Source organism: Brachyhypopomus gauderio, chromosome 18 (assembly GCF_052324685.1).
Source record: "Brachyhypopomus gauderio isolate BG-103 chromosome 18, BGAUD_0.2, whole genome shotgun sequence".
Lineage (NCBI taxonomy): Eukaryota > Metazoa > Chordata > Actinopteri > Gymnotiformes > Hypopomidae > Brachyhypopomus > Brachyhypopomus gauderio.
The window spans coordinates 9,474,032-9,495,406 of record NC_135228.1 but is presented as its reverse complement, the minus strand read 5'-3'; the positions used below and the strand labels follow the sequence as shown (position 1 = coordinate 9,495,406).

The window sequence follows — 21,375 nt, the reverse complement described above, 5'->3', positions numbered from 1 at the left end:
TTCTTTGGTAGAAATTGTGAAACATCACCTCCCATTTACAAAAGAACGCCTATGCATTGCGTTTCCAGTAAGCTTGATATGAGTATGTGAATACAGATAAACGTAAAACAAAGTGTTTCCTTGATCGTTTTAAAGGCGACCTTGTTTGGAACTGTGTATTAGCTGTGGCATGTCCTCTCTCTACACGGAGTAGCGAGGACTTCAGCGAGGTACGCCCAACAAGTTCTCATGAACTTCACAGTTGAGGCCCTTCACAGATCTGCAGTACAAGCCCAACCAGCAGCGCAGCTGCAGTCAGACGCCCTGAGGTTGAGGAGACGCTTGGAAGTATCGGCTGCAAGAAAGTCGCATTTTTAAAACTTGTTTCGTACGGAACTAGGATGGGTTTTTATACCGAAGGACTTTTTTTTACTCGTCTGACTTCTTTCTGAACATTTTTCTCAGAAAGAGTTTTTTGTACAGGAGTCTTGTAGTGCTGATTTCTTGTAGTTGGCTAGCTAACAGAAAATCAGTTTTCAATGTAACCGGCAGACAGGGGTTTAGGGGTGTCGGAGACTGAGGATTTCCGTAGCGATAATCTTTCTCTTGGAGGTCAGCTGGTGAAATATTAATCCCTCAATGGATCCTTCACTCAAGCAAGTACTGCGGAAAGTTCCTTCACGGCGCAGTGAAGAGGTAAGGTAAAGTTAGCCAACTGCGGGCTACTAAAGCGAGCTAGCTACCTGATAACCCGTCTCTGTTCCTAGATTTAAACTAGTAACTAATGCGTCTAACTTCAGTAAGCTTGCTTACTATCTACCGAAATGTGTGAACTGTTGTGCTGCGGTGGTGTGTAACTCTGGTTCGGCCCCTTGAGCGCTTCACTAACGCCCGACATGATTTAGTTAGCTGGCCGGGATGACATCAAGCTCGATGTTTTTTGATAGCTCTACATTGCAGCCAGGTTAAACCTAACTACTGCTATAAAGTTGTGTATCTAGCATCTTTCTTTTTTTAAAACTAGGTTGTAAAAGAATGGCGATACGCATGTTTTGACTGTTTTAAGCTTTCATAACATTCACTTCGATAGTTAACCTAGTTAGCGCTTCACCAAATCACACGTCTTGTCAGCAGGTTTCGAGTTAGGTCTTCGACAGTTTTGGACCAGCCACACACACACACACACACACACACATATATATATATATATATATATATATATATATATATATATATATATATACACGCGTTTGACTTCGATACACACCAGTTCCATAAATCCACTAATACTTGTGTCCATACATTGTCATTCGCATTTTACTATAGGGTTGTCCATTATCTCGGCTTACGTCCCTATCTGTGCTAACGATTATTGCCGCCGGTGTTTCTGGCATGCGTTATGGACTTGCGACACAAGTTGGAGCTACCTGGCAGTATTTTGCGTGACTTGATGTCCTTAAAACTGTCAGTTTACATGGTTGGCCTGAATGAACACGGGATAATCTCGGTAAAGTTAGCCTTTTGCTGTTACCGTTGAAAGGTTAAAGCTATAAATGATTGCTTATGCTTATGCTTTCATTTTTTTTCAATAGGAGCAAGACGAAAGGCTCTCTGAAATCCCTACCCTTCCCTCTGAAAGCTCTTCTCCCTGAAAGCTCTTCTCCCTGAAAGCTCTTCTCCCTGAAATCCATTCCCTCTGAAATCCCTTCTTCCTGAAAACCCTTCCCTATGTAAGCCCACTGTGAGGTAGCTAATGCCTCTTGGTTTGTGTGCTTTAGGCTGGGCACCTGATATGATTATAATTTTAACAGATGGAGTCCTTATGACATTTCAACGACTGCGGTTTTCACTTTAATGTCGGTGTTTGAGCGCTGAGTGATGTATTTTAATGTGTTGTGTAAGTTATTATTTAATTAAGATGACTAGCTATTCATGCAGTGTCATAATACACCGTTGGCATAATAGTAATGGTTTTTACATTATTTGATGTGATGCCATAAGGTTTAAGAATATTTTCAAAAAATATGTCAAGTTATCTTAACATGTTTGATTTATTGTAGGATTTAGAATTATATTTTTATGCCAAGACATGAATAACAATAAATGTGTGAGATATTATATAATAATAATACTTTATTCTTATATAGCGCTTTTCTGAAACCCAAAGACGCTTACAATACATAAGGAAACAGAAACGTATACAAAACAGTACAAAGAAAACTATGGAGCAGGGAGATCATGGGTGAGAGAGAAGAGGTGAGTCTTAAGTTTAGATTTAAATGTGGAAAGAGAGGGAGACTGATCACAGTTGGAAGGTGGATATTATGATTTATTAAATAGAATAAAAATAGATGTAACGAATAGAATGTGCAAGAAAGCAAACATTGTGTTGTAGAACTGCCATTCTTGGATGTAATGCGATAGGAGTACACTTTTCTTAATGTGATAGAAATAAATCTATGAGAGACTACTTTTGAGGATTTCTATGGTTTTTACCAAAGAGATTATAATCTCCATTCAGAATTTAGTGTAGAAAAAGTGCAAACACATGGTTACGTTATTAACTTTCATGTAATACATGTTTTTTATAACAAGGCTGGCCCATGGAGAATTTTAATAATCCAGTTTAGTATCACAGCTTTATGACCACTGATGGGCAGTGCACCTTGAAATTACAGATCGCCAAGATGTTACCCACTCATGTTTAAAAGCAGCCTAGCTATATTATTAACTGTAGCAGCTAATTGAATGTATAAGCCACTAATAAGCAAATACATAGAAAAATGTGCTGAACAGTGTTCATGCTCTATTTCAATTAGTAATGAAGTTCATTTCAGATTTGGTACAATGATGTCTGATTTGATACAATGTGCCATTAGAAGTCAATGAAACAACAATTATAGATAATTTTAGACAAGATAATAATAAACAATATAAATGATAATCCATCTCTTGGGGAAAAACAAATAATTTGTTTTGGTCTTTGTAATGGTTAGATTGTTAAAGTTCAAAAGCTTGTAAAATTAAAACTACAAATAAAATACAAAGAGCCCTTCTGTTTTAGTTAGCTAGCTGGCTTTACTCTGACGGTGAGTACTTTGAGTACTGCAGGTTACAGCACAAGCAATAACCAATGAACATTACTGCCAGTAGAAGGAACTTTCTCAAAGACTGACCAGATCATTCTGCAGAAGAGGAGTCCAAACAAGTACAGAGCTTATCTTCCTAACTGCAGATTTCCCCCTGTAGAATAAACATAAACAGGAACAAAATGTCAGGTCTCTTGTACATGGATTTAGGCTAGTCTTGGATTAAGTTGTGACGTGAGTGTGATTCACCACTGAAAGTCTTCATCAGCCTAGGTTCTCTTGGTCTGGGAAACTAGCCTGTAAAGAATAAGCCCCTCTGTATATGATTATAATATTTATTTGTATGTAATAATAATATCCTAAGCACACATATAACTACACTGTTGTTTTGGAATAAGGATATTTTTTTGTCATAGTAATGTGATTATAAATCAGTTTGAAAGATAAAGCATATTTTCCCATTTGTCTCAAGAAAGTATTTTTAAGAAAGACCTTGTAAAGGTCTGGAATTCCTTTGTAAGGAAATCAAATCAAACAACAAGCTTGCAGTGAACATAGCATGCATAGCTAGAAATAATATTAAAAAAAATTGTATTAGAAATATAAAACTAATCATGTAACTAAATGCAGGTGCCAGTTTCAGTTTTACCAGGGAATCTGTTTAAATTTAGAAAAAATGTTAGTATGGGTTTACTTACTAGTGGCATGTTTTGTTATTTAGATAAATCATTTTAAATGATTATATGAAAAAGAAAATGGTGAAGCCTAAATTTGAGTTTGCTACTGGAAAAGCTGCATTATTTTGAAAATACCAAGACCATTTTCATGTTAATGAAGAATGTTGTCAGGCAAGTAGCACCATTTCATACAGCTAAATACAGTATTGAATGGCTAATGGAATCTTGTTCTACCATTATTAACATATTATTCCATTTGAAGTGACCGGATTTAACTTACTTGTGCTGACTTTCATGACAACCTTCACAACAACATTTTACCTTGTATAATAGCCGGACAGATTTGTGTGTTGAGCATCCCTTTCTCCTTGCTGTTTGTCCATTCAGTACTTTTGTTGGTTTAGTTAATCTGCTTGCCAGTTGGAAAAACATTGTAAAAACTAGGCTACATACTTAAATACTACTGTATTAAATAGTATGTAATTTTTTTCTGTTTGCTGGGTAGGAGTGTATCTAATGCTAGGGTCAAATTATGAAGCACATGGTTTAAAGGGCTTTCATTCTGACTTTTTCTTATTAAACTAAGATAATTTTTTTTTAATTTGTCAGGCTAAAGCTGGACACTCCTCTATAATTATCCTTTCTTGTACTAGGAGTTGTTGTATACTTGGGTATTAGAATGTCTTTACTATTCAGTAAAATGAACCAATTTCATGACCAGCAATGCACCAACACTGAGTATGTTAATGTTGTTGGTACTAGCAGTGTAACATTGGTTTGTCAAGAATTGATCAAGAAGCAAAATCCAGTGCTCAAATTCTTGGCTGGTACGTGTAGGTTTGCCTCCAGGTGTCAAGTGTAGGCTGTGATATGAGTGTGAACAAGTCATAGTGAACATCGGCATGTCGGCACAGTGGAATTACTTTGCACTCTAATAAACAATAGCGGGGGGGGGGGGGGGTGCATTGCAATATTTTTGAAATTTTTGAAGGTCGCTATATTGAAGATTGTAGAGGATAAAGAGTAATTTCCAGGTCTTGTTGCAGATTTTTGAAAGGATAAAGAGCAGGACCTTTACCCAGTTGATCAGAGCCACTGCCACTGAAAACAACCCCTTTGATGCTTCCAATACCAAACTTTATAATAGAGATGGTGTAACCTGGCCTTCTCTGCCCACATTTAACCAACATTCAAAAAACAAAACCTCCATCATCAATTTCATGGGTGACCCCACAGTAATTTGCCTAAGAAGGTATTTGGTGAGGTTGTTTAGGTTGGGTCATGTTTTTGTTATGTAATCTGAAGAGCATTCAAGTACCCTCTGAAATGAATTTGTTTTGTAATTTGTTAGTAGTCAGATCCCTGACCCACATAGAACATTTTTATCTAGGTGAAGAATTCTCAAAGTTTGTATCATACATCAGGTGTCTTAATTTTACAGATTTCTAGTAGACAACTTTCACTGCAAATGTTATCTGTCAGCAATGTATTAAACTTGAATAAGTGTTTATTTGTTAATATATCATAATCACTAATGTTCTCTGTTAACGGCAGCTCTGAGGTCTTCTAGGTCTGTCCTCCTGGCGTCCTGGAACAAGTCATGCACAAATAGTATCATTTGCATTTATTACTTCATTATAAATTGCTTGAGCCTGCTTTCAGTCAAGTTGGCCAATACAGTCAACTGACCTTTATGTTTCTAGATGACCGATGCAGCAGATGTGGTAAATGGTACCATGGTTCCTTTACTGTCCATTGCGCAGCAAAGGAGCACAGCACACTAACAGTGTGTGGCAGAAATACACGCATAAGGAGCAAAAGTCACAGAAACTTGGTGTTGGACTAGTAGCAGTGTAAGACGTCATGTGCAGGCTCACTCCGAGTAGCGCAAGGGATGCACAGCACTGTCTTGCTGTTGGCTTATATTGAGGACTGAAGGTGATTAGGAACAGGTGCAGGTGATAGTTGAATAAGTGGGTGAGTTAAACTGTGAGAGTGATCGGGAGGTGGAGTGTGGTAATGTGGGCAGCTCCCCTGTGGGGCTGGCCTTGCTTACTATGACAGGGCCCCCCACCAAGGGCCCCACCCTCCTCCTAGAGCGGGGTGTCGGTGCGCTGGTCAGTCAGGGTGCTTGCGGTGGAAGGAGGAGGTCAGTATCAGGTCCAGAATCTGGGGCCCTACCCCTCTCAGTCCACCAGATATGGAAGGCTCTTCTCACACCGGTGTGAGTCCAGCAGCATCCTTACCTTATACACAGGTCCGTCTTCCAGCATAGTAGGCAAGGGAGGCCCAGACTCCTCCTTGTCACCGAAGGGTCCCCTGGTCACGGGCTTCAGTGTGGACACGTGGAAGGCAGACGGTTGCTCCCCGGTATGCCGATCCTGTAGGTTACCAAATTAATGCACACGGTATAAGGACCGGCATACCTCGTGCCCAGCTTGCTATGTGGTCCCACCTGGCCATCCTTCGTGGCCACCCAGACCTTATCTCTGCAGTTGTTGGTGGGCGTGTCCCCTCGTCTCCCCGCGGCACATATAGCCTGTTCTCCAGACACTGCGGATGCAGGTTCTAATGTCAGATTGCACGGTCCAGTCTCCAGTCCACTGCTCCGAGGAAGCACTGAGGAGGGAGCTAGGGCTCTTCGCAGGTGGAAGTAGCCAGACGGTCGTATTGCCGAGAGAGTGCGTTCACACTCGTGTTCTTATCTTCCGGTCTACACGTTACAGTGAACGAAAACCGGGAGAAGAAGAGTGATCACCGAGTTTCTAGTTCAGTCTCTTGATTTTACGGAGGTATCCGAGGTTCTTATGGTCAGTGGTCACCATGAAGGAGTGCAACGCTCCCTCAAGCCAGTGTCTCCACTCCTTGAGTGGGAGCTTGATAGCCAGCAGCTCCCTGTCACCTACCCCATAATTCCTCTCTGCTTGTGGGAGCTATTTTGAATAGTAGGCCACCAGCTGTAGGCGTCCTCTCTTCTCCGTCCGCTGGGACAGTACGGCTCCTACTCCCACATCGGAGGCGTCTACTTCTACAAAGAAAGGGTCGGTGGGGTTAGATAGGAGTGGATGTGAACGCTGCCTTCAGGTACTGAAAGGCTTTTTTGGCTTCTTCGCCACACCTGTGGCGTTGAGCTTCTCAACGTAGCAGGTCTGTGAGGGACCAAGCCAGGGTGCTAAGTGACAGGATGATATGCTGGTAGGAGTTGGCGAACGGCTGGGGTCTTTTCCATCCGATCACTGCCTCCACCTTGCATTGTTGCATGCGTATTGAGCCCTGCCTAATTATGTAACCTAGGAAGTTTACTTCAGTGAGGTGAAACTCTCTTCTCGAGCTTGCAATACAGCTGATAGCGCAAGAGGGTCCTCACGACTGCAAATATATCATGAACAAATTGGTCCTGGGTCTTGGAATAACTCAAAATGTTGTAGATGTAAGCGACAACCGATTTACTTAAAACGCCCTCAAGACCTTATTAATGAACGGCTGAAACACATAAGGCAGCACACGGTATTCGTAAAGACTTGTGGTGGTACTGAAGGCCGACTTCCACTCATCCCCTTTGCGGATGAGGTTGTAGGCGCTGCGTAGATCAAGTTGGGTGAAGTACCACACCTCCCTCAGCTCCTCTAACGCTAGGGGTAGGGGTTCTTCACTAAGAGGGAATAGAGCCCTCAATAATCTACACAAGGCCTCAGCCCGTCATCCTCCATGTTTACAAAAAAGAACAGCTGAGGCTGGCGTGGTTGAGGGTAACCCTGAGCTAGGGCCTCCTCGATGTACTGCTCTATGACCTGCTCCTCCTCCTGTGACAATGGGAAGATTCTACCCCTGGGGGGCACAGCCCCCTCACGGAGGATGATGGCACAGTCCCAGGGCCTTTGAAGTGGTAACTGTGTGGCTTTGACTGGGCTGAACATGTCACTGTACTCTGTATGTGTCTCACAAAGTATGTCTCACACTTTTTCCCAACCTCAGGTCCTCTCCACGGAGGTGGACTGGAGAGGCACGGCCCACAGGATGTGCAGCTTTGCGCATAGAGGAGACCAACTCACTATATGGTGACGGTTCCAGGAGATGTGTGGATTATAGGTAGCCAGGGAAGACCCAGGGTGATGGCATAGCGCATGTTAGGTAGGATGTTGAATGTGATGTTCTCAGAGTGCTGCAGAATAGTGAGGTGTGTGCAGTGGGAGCGGTGTGTAACTAGTCCAGAGCCCACAAGTCCGCCGTCCAGTGCTCTGATCCGTCTCAGTGGGTTCAGTGGGATTATCATCATGCCCAGGCGGATGGGCACCGCCGATCTGCATGGGCTCACCTCCGCTCGTGGTGCTTACATGACCGTTCTGCTTGAAGTTCACCGCTGAGTCCATGAATAAAGGCGTCTATGAGGGCAAGCTCGTTCCACCCTGTACCTGCCGCCATAGTATGAAAGTCCATAGCGTATTCTGTGGCACTATGCGACCCTTGCTTAACCCGCAGCAGCGACTGGCCACAGACTCGCCCCTCACGAGGATGGTTGAATATCTCTTTGAACTCCGTGACAAATACCGAGTAGTTCTGTAAGAGAGACGAAGAGGTGGAATATAAGGCGGTTTCCCAGGACCTGGCTCTTCTGGTCAGCAACAAGATCGTACACGCCTCCCAAGCTGGATCTGGAAAGCCTGGCTGGTATGCAAAGTATATTTCTCATTGCACCACGAACCCCTCACATTGCTCCGGATCCCCTGAGTGATTTCTGGAAGTAGAGGGGCTCATGGTGCTACCAGACCCCGCTCGGGTGGTCAGCTGCTGCACGAAACTGGCCAGGTTACCCCTAACAGCTCGCAGCTTGCCCAGCTCCTGCTGCTGCCATTCTCGGTCAGCGGGCTGGGCAGTCAAAACTCTGAACATCTGCCTTTATTTTTACCATATTTACATGTACATACGTTACTGTAGTGTACTTATACTGTTATGAGCATGAGTCTCATGCTCTGATTGTAACTGATTGGCCACTCGAAAGCCTGACTCGTAAAGAAGGTGTGGAAGGCTGTTATATGACACAAATTAACAACCAGCTCTTGGAAAATACGAGATGACATTTTAGATTGGACTTCCAGAGTTGAAGACTTGGGTCATAGGCCAGTTCTGTAATAAGCCTCTGCCTGTTAAAGGAATAGTTTGGCAAAGAAAATCAGATTTATTGTTTTTTTTTTTTTACTCCAAATGTAGCCAGTCAGCCAAGACATGTTGGGTGTTCAAATGGGTTATTTTCTTGCTGGACCTACAAGTCTTAATGTATGGAACATGTACAGGACCTTTATTCCTACCAACTGGAATGTTGTGCAGTTACTCCCAGATCTGCTCACAGCAAATGTAACAAAGCTAAAAACGGCAGTAGTAGCAGCAAGGATAAATTTTCTCTGACGCTTTTGTCTGTTTTAATTAACAACTGAATCCCTCATGTCTAAATGCGGTTTGTCTGTGATGATTTAATACTTTTACACAATGCTTGTGGATGGGAATATGCTTGGCAGCATTAGTCTTGCAAGCTTGTACACAAAACATGATTTTTGTTGATGAAGTACATTTGGTTTGTGGGGATATTTTTGTAAACTTTTCACTAAACTATTTTTTTTTAACAACCAAATGAAGGTCAAGACATTGAAGGTTTTCTACTGATGTTCTAAATCTTTAGCATTCCTGTTTCATATAATTGTCTACATGAAACATTATTGCGTTAACTTTATCTAACCACTGATTCTACATACTGCATCCAGCGGTGTCTGTGTTCATTACACTTTTTCATCAAAAGACTTGAGGATCAGCAAATGAAATGGGGATTACGTAACGTTTTCCTTCGTTGCCATGGTAACGCTGGGATTCTTATTTTCCTGAGCGTATTTGGTCTGGCAGTTTTAGTGCAGGAATGGCAGCTCTCATGGCCCGGCCCCCTCCCGACTCTCCATGACATGCTGTACTAGTCTTTCATGCCCTCTGCTTTTTCCCCCCTACTGATTATTTCATACTTCATCCAAATGTGCCTTTGGTGTCAGTCCTGGATCAGTGCCTTGAAAAAGTCTGATGCCTTAAATCAAGAGAGTGGGAGAGAACCAGAAAAACACTGAAGTGAGATGTAAGATGGGCCTTTAAGCTCGGGACACTGAAGACTATTCAAAGCAATCCAAATATCCTTATGAAAAGATTAAAAAGTAGGCACTGGATGCAAGGTTTCAGTTCAGTTTTATTAAGATGGTAAGGCTCTGCATCTCTCTCTCTTTCTCTCTCTCTCTCTCTCTCTCTCTCTCTCTCAAAGAACTTTTAAGATGATATTTGCAAGCGCAGTTGATCCTTGATGTCTCGTATGTCTCACTGTTGCTAGATATCAGAAGAGATCATGAGTTTCTCATCTGGCACTGGTCTGAGTCAGAATAAATGTGCTGCCCATCCATCTGGTCTATTTTAGACCTGGAACTTGATACTCCTTATACAGTTAAAGTGAAAATCATGCCTGCCTTACGTGTGTAATTTAGAAGTCTCTCTTTTCAAAGCTTACACAAAGTTCTTCTCTTGTGTTTACAACTCTGAAAATGTTTTGGAGTTCAAAGCCATTTATTCAGCAATTCTGTGATCTCAATAGCAGTTCTGTTCCAGCGTGGACAATGGCCATTCTGTGAGAATCCTCTGCGGTCTATGTGAACGCAGTACTGTGAGATCTCTCACTGCAGTAGGCGGATTTACAGCTGGAGTTTGTGCCAGAAGGTGGCAGCATCACTGTACCTGCCCGTCGTGCTGAGGAAACCAGAGATGCGGTATAACCTTATCACACCATCTTTGAGTATATACTGCGTATCCTTTCATTTGACGAAAGTGAGGCTTCATGGCTTGTCCTTTTATAAAGGAAATAAAGGTGAATTAATCTTTCACATGACAATATTGTGACTTTTTCATTATATTTAACATGCAACGCAGAAGAGAGAATACCTCTAGAGCATATGGAGAAGAATATAGTGTCTGACCTAAAGAGTCTGTACTCTAGACTAACATGGAGGGAGTGGTCCTCACCAGCGTGGTCCTCACCAGTGTGCATTTTGAATAAGGTCTGGCTTTGGCATCATCGCTTAGCTACTGTCACTGTGGAAACAAAGATGTAATTTTTGCAACAAATGCAAATTCGAGTGGAACTGCATCCAAATAATGTTGAATAGTTATCATTTTGCTGCAGTGTAGAAATAAAAACTTGTTCATTTGATGTTGTTGTTCCATGTTGGCTGTATTAAAGCTTAAAGATCAGAAGCATTTGCCCACTTTTGAACACCATGTGATTTCAGCTCAGCTGATGTTAGAATATTGGTGTCTTTAGTCAGCCTTAGTCAGGTTTGGGTTGTTTCTCATGTGCCTCAGTTTTACATTCACATCCACCTCCCTCTCCACTGTCTAATGCATCAGGTGCTATTTCCCCTGGTAACTTCAGCATTGTGTGTCTATTTTTATTTTGTCAACTTATAACTGTTTTTTAATATAACTTCTAACTTCTGTTTTTTATTGGCTTCATATGTGGAGTAGGTTATATATGGGTGGTCACTAAAAGCCAAAACGTACCTATAAAGTTTTTAGAATGCATGGCAATACTTAAGAGAAATTAGGGCCGTGTGTGTTCATGCGCATGCGCGTGTGTGTATTGCTGATGCTTGGAGGAAATCAGGCATGCTGTCCCCTGTTAATGCAGCTTGCCTGCAGGCTCAATAAACCCTCAGTGTTTCCCCAGCATATGGTCCCATGTATTTTTTGTCCCTCTGCGCTTAAAGTTTGAACAGCTGCCCATGATGCGTGCTCTTTCAGAGCAGGTTTTGTGAGTGCTGTGATGATGTCAGTTTAATTTGAAATGTTTGGGACATGCCTGACAAACAGAGCACACCTCTTAGTAGCTGCTGTTGCTTTGCACAGGCCCACTAGAAGAGTAGACTCAGTTTTCTGAGATTAATCCTTCCAGTGTGTCGTTTCACTACGTACTTTCCCAGCATGCTTAGTTCTATGTTTAATCGAATTAGAACACATATTTCCACACTAATCCCGTAATCCAGACCTAAAGTGTTGGTGTTATTTTACAAAGCACTTAATCGATGACCATACACAGCTTTCAGTGTTGAAGCGTCTTTTCTTACACATGGTGCTTCTGTGCTTTGATCAGGACCTGAACAACATTTACTGTCACCTCTACCACATGGATGTCCTGTCTCACCTCAGGGACCATCAACTCAGGTGAGTGTTACACTCTCTTTATGCTGTGTTCATTCAACAGCTAGCATCTGTTAAGCACCTGTAGCCTTGCAAGATTACTGACTCACTGTCTGTACAAAAATATGTACATATTGTTAAAACATTTTCTGCCGTTACTTCAAAAGTTGATTTATTCAGTTCGACATTAACTTTAGTTAAGTTGGTGGAACAGGTTCCATGACATGTCTGTCGTATATTAAGGAATGGAGTAACAGCATTGTGGTACATACATGTTCATAAAAAAATTACATACTGGTACTTTGTGTACCAAAAGTGCAACATATTTTATATAATATATATCAAGAGACCTGTCCGCAAAAAAAACGGCACCACCTCTGGTTAGTGGGAGAAGTGCTCAGAGACGCTGCGCACATGTAGTCGTCCGTCACATTATCGCTCACAGAAACGGTGGCTAACCTGTTGCTTTTGGGCCACTTCACCAGCCCCTGATTACAAACACCACATTGCTGTGCTTTCAGGTCCATGTCCAGAACAGCCAGGTACGAGCGCTGCGATGCTCACCACGTCCTGTTTTAGTAAGTACACCAGGAAGCAAAGCGAGGCCTCTGATATGCAAACCGTCGCCTCGCTGAAGTGCTTACCCTAGCAGAACAACCTCCATTATTGCATTTGTCATAACAAACTTTCTAACTGTAGCCAGGAGATTAATCACACACACAAGCAAATGGATTAATGTCAAAGAATAGTAATGTGCGATAATGTACGAGTTTTCCGGCCAGTGCGGTAGATTAATAACTCTTCTGTGCCTGCAGCACACTGTTCATTACTCAGAAAGATTAATAACAATGCACCGCGTTGTTGGTTTTATTGGTCCTGTTGAATTTGAATGATGTGAGGTATTTGATAAAAAACGTACTAGGTGTAAGTGAGCGAGGAACGACTGTCCTAGGTCCGGTTAGACTCGGAGCAGTCTCTCTTCCCGGAGATATCAGAAACATTTCATGTGGTCTCTCCTCAAGAGTATTTAAAGAAATATTGAAATGATTAGGATCCCTCCAGAAAACAGCCACTGCAGTTAATTACGTTCACCTCAGGCTCCCATAAAACTAATAATACATTTAGTTAGAGCAAGAAGCACCCAGCCCGTTACCAGCTGGTTTATTGCTGCTGCTCTTAGCCAAGGCCTGTGCTAATTTCTAATTACGGCTGCTCATGCTTTTAGAGAGTCCTCATTCAGAAGAGTGGGCTGAGTGGTTTGCTCTCTTTCACTGAGACTGACAAGGGTCCACTGTACGTGGCATGAAACTCACGAGAAATCCATTTAGAGATGGGGGGCTTCAGAAAAGTCGAGTCCTAACGCCCACTAGAGAGACATATTTATTTTCCAGCAAAATGAATAGCATGTCTAACCAGCAGTTTTAGCATAAGCCAAGTTTGCATCTTGTCCTGTGTCTCTTCTACAGCCCCGATAGCATCGCCATGTGCTGGTATATCCTGCTTTCCGGATCTGTCTTAGTAAAGGATCATATGTTCTTGGCACGGTGTTGGTATGTACCACTTCAAATTACTTGTGGGGGGTGGGGTGGAATGTGAATTACACATTATTGTATTGCATTGTCAAATACTTTGTATTTGTGTTTGATTTGTTACAACGTAGCAGACGCCGGTTGGGTCTACTCGATGGTATGTTGTCTTGTCACAACACAAGTGAATGTGAGAGACTGAAACATGGGTGTAGGAGAAGTGTCTCATGGTCACACCAATAGCCGTTTGATTCTTTTGTAGTTACATGACACCTCGTAAAGCTTGCAGCCAGTCATGACAGGCGTGTTGTTTTATTAAATGCAGATGTCTGAGGAGGCTCAGACACTCCAGCAGGTTTGAACTTTATTACTTCTCGTCATCTTCATCAGACTCGTGCTCAGATTAGCATAACAAACACATCTTCATAGTTAGCTGTGTGGTCTTTGATATGAATTTGAAGTAATAAAATCTAGTAATCTTGTGCAAATCCATCAAGTGGGTGAAATGTTAAATATATGCATATATAAAGACTGAATATGTGCATGTTGGCTTTGCTGTTGCCAACTAGAATAACAATAAGTCCATTGAGGGACAACAGCTCAGTTCCACTTTACAGTGGTTTCCTACAAGGGCAAAAAAGAAGTCAGGCCAGCCCCTGTGCTTGAAGTGGGAAACCCTCTCGGTGTGCGTCCCCTGCTCGAGGTCGGGGGGGGTGTCGGGGGTGGCATGGAATGCGGAACTCCTGATTGAACAGTTACTTAGCCATGTGTTCCCTATGCAGCCGCTGCCCACGAGCACACACGCCCAGGCAGGAAATTAGCACGTTACCACTGTAGTCCTCGAGCTCTGCTGAATTCACAGGAACTGTGTGACTCAGAACACAAGAAAGGCTGGGACATCCAGGCAGGACGAGAGGAAGGCTGGGAAGTTCAGCGTGGGGCAGTCCCGTCCCGTCCCCCCCCCCATTCAGGATCCCGCACAGCGGTAGTGAAGTTCTGACTTGTTTTGTCTCTGTTTTGTTTGGATCCCCACTCAAGAGTTTTCTGGAAGGTTTTCTGGAATGCCTTCTCCTCTTTGATTGATGTCTCGTTCGTGGGTTTTGATCTGCTGAAACTGTGTCATGTGAAGGCACAGACGTTTTGGATGTTCCTGGATGCCTCGAAGCCGGTCGGGTGACATAGTTTTCACTTGATGATTAAAAAAAAAAAAAGAAAGAAAGAAAAAAAAAGAAAGGAGTTTCAGCACAGGTGTTTGTGTTACTTTTGAATGAACAGACGTTACTACTAAGGACCTCATGCCTTGCCAAAAGGATTACAGTTTAAGAACATTCAGCTTCACTCTTTCAGTACACCTGTTGGCAGAGGTCGACTCACTAAACTAAACTGTGAGTAATGAATGCCTTGTTTGCTCCTCTCCTGTGTTCGCTGTGCTGTGTTTTGACTGCTGAAACCACAGCTGTCTTCCTGTGTTCGTTTCTTCTGTCTTTGAACTGCTCATATGATCATTTAAAGTGACTTTCTTAAGTCCCTGTTCAGGCAGTTTCATATATTAAGGATGTGTTCTGTGGTAGACTTCACGAGTGTCAACATGAGGGTGTCGTGTGATGGGCTTTCATTTGATTTGTATGAATGTAATCTACGTACATGACCAGTGTGTATTTACCGGATCTAAAAGCGTTGGTTGTAAAGCATGCTTGGGAATTTAAAAAGGCACTTTATAAGTGTAAATAATAATAAGTAGTAATAATAACCCTCATGTTAGGGTTTCAGAGTAAAGTGGAGCACGTCTCATTTCTGCAGCACAGCGGCTGGTCAGGGTGTATCTGAGGTATGACACAAACGTGTCTGCTCCGCTCACCACGAAACCCCCTTGGGTTTGTGTTCTATTTAGTTTTTTCTAGTGTCAGCAGTCTGTGTTGCCATGGACACATTAAAATAAAAGGATGTCCAAAAATTCCAGGGCTGTCCAACGTGATTACCACAATGAGGCCTTAGTGATATTCACTTGAGGAACTTTGGTCCAGTTGTTTCACTTCTGCTGTTCTTGTGTTTACCCTATTATGGCCAGGTTTAACTTGGTCGTCATTTTCTGAAGGAAGTCTTCTTAGCAACTTGGGTGCGGACCAGGTTTCTGTCACGTACTTTCTGGACATTCAGTATTCTATTCAGTATTTAGCTGTATTAACACAAGACATGGCATACTGAATGTTCAGAATGTGTGAATATAATAAAGCACTCTATAGGGACTACGCTCAGCATGATTAGGGTTCTTCTGTTAGGTTACCAGCCCTCATCCTTGTAGTCCCTCTGTGACAGAAGTACTCTGCTCTTCCCCTTAACAGCACATCCATTGATATCCAGGCCATCACCGCACCCAGAGAGCTAGAGAGGGCATGGGGCGTGAGAGGGCTTGGGGCTCACTAGCTGGGAAGGCTTGCAGACATCACTCAGCACTCCCACCTTGGCTGGCAGGCAGGCAGGCAGGCCCGGTTTCAGGCCCAGTCTGAGTGAAGGATGGAGGTGTCTGAGCAAGGTTGACCTCCCAGACGACCTCTTAACCAGAACCGCTGAACAGAACTAGGACAGGCGTGCGCCAACATGTTCGCCTGAACCCCAAAGAGGAGACCGACATTCGGCCTCGTGCTAATCCTCACCCCGCGAGACTCTTCACTGCCACCGTCATTAAACACGTTCCCCCCTGGCATTCCATCGTTGGCTTCCCCCCGAGGGTGTGAAGTGAGGTCGAGGCAAGAGTGCCCGAGGTGTCGTCAGCACGCGGCGCCGTTCGGCCCGGGTTCCAATGAGCTGGCCATTTGTTGTGGAAACTTCTCCGCTTTCAGATCAGCATCTGGGTCAGGAAAGCGCACTGGAGCCTTAAAGCGCCCTCAGCAGCCGACGGCGCCCCAGACGCGATGACAATGGTGACCTTGTTCAATGAGGCTTGGCGCTCTAATGCAGAAGCCTGGCTGGTATCAGCCCTGTGTGACCTCGAGCCCTCGCAGCTCCACACCCACTGTTCCTGGGTACTGAGCCCTTGCATCTAAGGGATTCATTTGAATGGGGATTTTCTGGGCCCAATCCGATCGCCCCTGCTGCGCATAGCCGAACCGTACTGGGAATCGCAGCGTGAGCAAGAAGGAAATCAAAGCGCAGTTGAGATTTAAAAACCAAATTGTGTTTACGTCAGGACCAGTTTACGTCACGCCCAGTCACATGACTTTCACTTCTCTCGTCGACGTGCGTTACTGCTGACCACATGCTAACTGACTGTTCCAGTTTAGGTGCACTGGAACCCATAAGCTTCTCTGTCTGGAACCTCCTCAACCTGCGTTACTTTTCATTCAAATATTAAAGCCAGGTGTCCAGCCACTTTGATGCTACGATAGTCTTTTCTAGTCCTGTTGTTAAACATGAGCAGTTATGTTTGACGTCCTACGAATAAACAGGACCTGGTTCAAGGCAGGTTCTCTGTGTGTTTCATGTGAAAGGGTGATGTTGGCTTGAGTACTACATGTTCTCTCTCTCTCTCTCTCTCTCTCTCTCTCTCTCTCTCTCTCTCTCTCTCTCTCTCTCTCTCTCTCTCTCTCTCTCTCTCTCTCTCCCTCTCCTCACAGTTTTGGTCAGCAGCGGGGCGGGAGAAGAGGCTGTGAATGCATCGTTCTGCAGCCGTCAGAAATGATTGTGGTGAGTAAAACCTTCTCATTTTGCTCCAGAGATCGTAAGATGTGTACACCTGCAAAAAAAATGCAGCAAAACGTGTTGTTTGTAGGGTGCAGGGGAGAAGGGCCTGGGTGCATTCCTCAGATAGCCATCTCCAAAAAGTACAGATACAGCTGCTTTGTTGACACGAATTCAGTGGGACAGGCTTTGAGAAGCCCAGCCGCATACCAGCGAAAATGGCATGTTGCTTTAGAGCTGCCCATCTGGGAGAGAGAGAGAGCCACTGAGGGGATGGTGGTGTGCAGGCACCTGCCCCTAGCACGGGCCGGGGGGCCTGTGGCCATCGTCAGATGCGGGCCCCATGGCGACGGAGAGTCCCCTTGCCTTGAGAGCACACCAGACCAGCATTCCTTCAGTCAGGAACGCAGCAATTCCACAGGTCAGATATGCGTGCCCTTTAAAATATGTGCGATACCTGTCTAAACACACCAGACCTGGGGACTCATTTGGACCAGGTACTGAAGGGGTGCCGTAACATCCATGGTTGGCCTTCGCACTGTAAAGTATTAGTAACTGTGCTGCCAGTGGCAGACTGAACTGGTCTGACCCAAACCGGCCATCGCTGATCACTGATTCTAACAGAACTCTCCAGCGGTCCTGCTCCTCACCCAGCGCTCGCCGCCGTGTTGTCCACCTCAGTCCAGTGGCACTACACCGAAGGGAGCCATCAGCCTCCCCTCCCCATCGCATCCCGACCAGCGAGGTCCATTAAAGCCCATCGGGACACCACCCCTCTTACGAGAGCGCAGCTGCTCTTCGTAGCACCTTTTAAAGAATAAAAATCGCCCTAAGCAACCCTAGTCGTATCTGCCATCCTGTGTTGGCTGCTCTGCAGGAAATGAACAGAGCAAAATCCGTAAATCTGCTGATCTGTGATGACCTCACGGTGTCGCCTTGCCGTCTCTTGTAAAATTACAAGAGATTTTCCTTTTGCTGGCTTTGCCTGTTTGTGGCAATGCACACAGATATATGTGTGCCCCCCCCCCCCCCCCCCCCCAACTGATCTCGCCTCCCCCTTTCCCGCTCCATCCTCCATCCACGCACCATGTTTGTAGCCGAGACACTTGTGTGCTGATGGATGGCCGAATGAGAAGGCAGCTGGTGCTCCACCGTCCCGTCCCTGATTGCACGTCCCACCCTGATGGATGACTGGGCCGCTCCGATATGACAGTTCCTCAAACAGGACTTCCTTCCTCTCCATCTTGACCCACACGCTGCCCTTTACACGCATCTGCCACCATGGTCACCATGAGTGACGGGGGTACAACAGGCCCTTTCGCCCAACATGGGTCCTACTCCCCTTCTCACAAATGCAAATCACGGCGTGGCCAGGCCGCCGGAGGGGTAATTCTGTGCTGTGTGGTCCGTCCAGGCACGTAATCCGGTATTTACAAGCTTCTTCAGGCTGAGACAATAGTAGCAAGTATTTGCCAGCTGTGAACAGTAAAAAGAAGAGGGAGTGGTAAACGTTTGGCAGGGTTTGTTTAGTGGTTCAGGAAGAGATGTTTGGGGGGGTCAGCGGTGAACCCTGCCCCACACCCAGATTTTCATTACTTTTCATTCTTTATTCAGCTTCTGTATGATTTTCTGCTGTGGTCATAGCCACCTTCACTTGCTCAATCAATTTGATTTGAAGTTGCATAATTGAATAAATTATCAACCCTCAATAATAGAGCCTCAATTATAGAAGCCACTCTTTGTGATACTTGTGACAATATAACTCACCTACCATGAATCAACACATTTAAAGGCCTTTAAAAATTTTGTTAACAAAATCGAATAAAAGAGCAAATGATTTTTTGGCAAATATTGCTATCCTGAAGACCCTGTTTTTAAAAATCTGTTTCTCAGCTTTTTTTATTTCGAGAGAGAATATTTGCGTACTTACAGTTTCCTGCAGGAAGCCGTGGCCTCAGTCTAAGGTCTGTTGTCTCGCTGCGCCTCTCAAAAAAGAAAATGCCTCTCTGTCGGCTGGCCGCCCTGTCGGTGGTGCCTGCCCCGGAGTCCTAGAGTCTCCTTGCGCTCAGTCCAGTTCTGTTACCGGTGTCAGGGGGGACACACCCGCCCCAATGGACTTGCTGCGCTTGCACCGGCTCTCGGCTCTGTGGAAGAGCTGGACGTCGGAGCCGGAGCAGCCGCGGACCCCCTCTGACGCTGTCGCCCCGCAGGTGGAGAACGCCAGCGACTGCGAGGACGGCGTGCTGGGGAGGGATGGGTCACGACGCAGCTCACGCCGCCGCTTCTGCCGGGTCAACCACCGAGGGGAGCGCGTGCTGGTCACGGACGTCCAGGAGCCGCTCGGCGCCGAGCCCACCGTGAGTCTCGCTTCACCCGCTACTCAGCTGCTTGTTGCCAAGGCTTTGGGTTGGTTAAAGTGAGGTACGAGAAGAGGAAGGTAAATGTCGACTGTGTCTAAATGTTGAGGTTGACATGGCACTACATTAACGGAGCATTGGCGCTGTGCAGAAAGACTTTAAAGGATGAGGAAGAAGTATTGTTTAGCTTTTTCCTTGTTGCACATTCCTTGAGAATGTTTTCAAAAAGTTTTCTGAGATAACCTATTGTACAGGTGCTTTCACAATGATTTACTGACTTATTCATGACCATGATTAATGTTTGAGCAATATTCAGTCATTCAAGGGCTTATTGTCTCACGTTTTTGGATAGCTGCTTGAGCCGCACAGCAGTGTGGGGTACAGTATGCTTCTTCCAGTGGCGATGGAAAGTTCCTGCCTGCTGATAACATCCATTTTGAGCGTTTCAGTTACAGCTCTGAGTAATCTCCCCCAGCCACGCTCCACTGTGGCCGGGCCATGCCACGCTGTTAGCCTGCCCCCCCCCCCCCCCCCCCCCCCTCCGTAGGGCGGCCTGGTGCCCGAGAGGCTCACGCCGTGTGATACCACGTCTGCTGTGGGTAGCGTGGACGGAACAAGACGTGTGCGCACGGCGCACCTGTGAACGTTTCGCTCCATTAACGTTGTCTTTAATGAGCGCTTCTCTCTCACCATTACACCATAGTGCTCCGCCCTCACCGTAACCTCCAGGATACAAACAGGCAGGTCGATTGCAATTGCTGTCATAGATTATAATCAGACAGTTCCTAATTGCTCAATAATCTGTTAATCCTGGAGAAATGGCTTTATCTCTGCTTTCATGCGGCATACCATTGATCAGCTTGCGCAGCCCAGGTGGTGATCATGGTTTTTACTCTACGTGGCCCTAGATCACGGTTAGGGTTTCACCATGCAGGGGATTCACACATGACTGTGTGCAGAATATCAGGGAACTCCTGCTCTCCTTCAGCATGAACATAAATGTCACACTGAACTTTAAATGTTTCATCCGTCTGCTACATGCACTGCATTTATATGTACAAGCAGGGTTAAGTAATAATAGAAATGGCATTACACTGTCAGTTTTGCTGTGCTTAAAACGACGATGACAAAAATTTGTTGCTGGTATATATTTGATGAGCACCTCCAGCTTTCAGATGAGATTAGGTGTAACGACTTATTCTGTGGTTCACTGTTGTAGTTGTCGACAGTTTCGTCTCAGGAGGATATGCGCAACATTTTTAAAAACACATTTACCCTTTTTAAATGTCTTCTGTCACCCGTGAACATTTACAATAATATTTTATTGTATATTTACTTTCTGGATGGAACAAGGTTGATTTCCCCCTTGATCGTGATTGGCTCAGCCAGTTTGTAGTCTTTCTACCAGTTGTTGTTGTGCAATGGTTTGAAGAAACAGTTTGAAGTGTTTTTTTGTGTGAGGGAGACAGAAAGTGCTATAGGCCGGAAGAGGGTTTGTGGTGGCGTGCTTCCTGAAATCGCGCAAGACGTCTGGGCTGGTGGCCTTAAGAACCCATGAGATGCCTTTGCTGTAACATGGATACATAATGTGATGTTATCATATGATATGACTAGATGTTAGAGAAATGGTGTCAAACAGAAGCAACATCCACATTGTTTTCAGTAGTCTCCAGCAACATCCAATAGAAAACCACAGAGGTTCTGGAAGATGAAAAATTAGAAACATGTGGAGAGTCTCTTTTGATCAATGCTGGGTTTATCTTCAAATAACGGTCCGGTTTATGGTCCAGTTCACGGTACAGTAGTTGTAGTGGTCCGCTATTAGTTTACTCTGATCATTTTTGAGCTCACCTGT

The 21,375-nt window shown here is 44.6% G+C and overlaps 1 protein-coding gene and 1 long non-coding RNA gene across 2 annotated transcripts in view; one reads left to right on the top strand and one right to left on the bottom strand.

Annotated features, from left to right (window-relative positions):
• Nucleotides 1-91: 91 nt before the first annotated feature.
• The window catches only part of rapgef6 (Rap guanine nucleotide exchange factor (GEF) 6), a 61,359-nt gene continuing 40,075 nt past the window's right edge, over nt 92-21,375 (top strand). Inside the window, 6 exon segments of the mRNA XM_076980813.1 lie at nt 92-675; nt 11,913-11,983; nt 12,481-12,537; nt 13,426-13,509; nt 17,100-17,169; nt 19,374-19,520. Coding sequence (XP_076836928.1) covers nt 619-675; nt 11,913-11,983; nt 12,481-12,537; nt 13,426-13,509; nt 17,100-17,169; nt 19,374-19,520 — 486 coding nt within the window. The 5' untranslated portion in view covers nt 92-618.
• LOC143482441 (uncharacterized) lies at nt 12,148-19,413 on the bottom strand. Its single transcript, XR_013122222.1, has 3 exons — nt 19,094-19,413; nt 18,250-18,639; nt 12,148-14,673 (listed from the first exon to the last, which is right to left on the bottom strand). It is a non-coding gene; the product is annotated as an uncharacterized LOC143482441 (long non-coding RNA).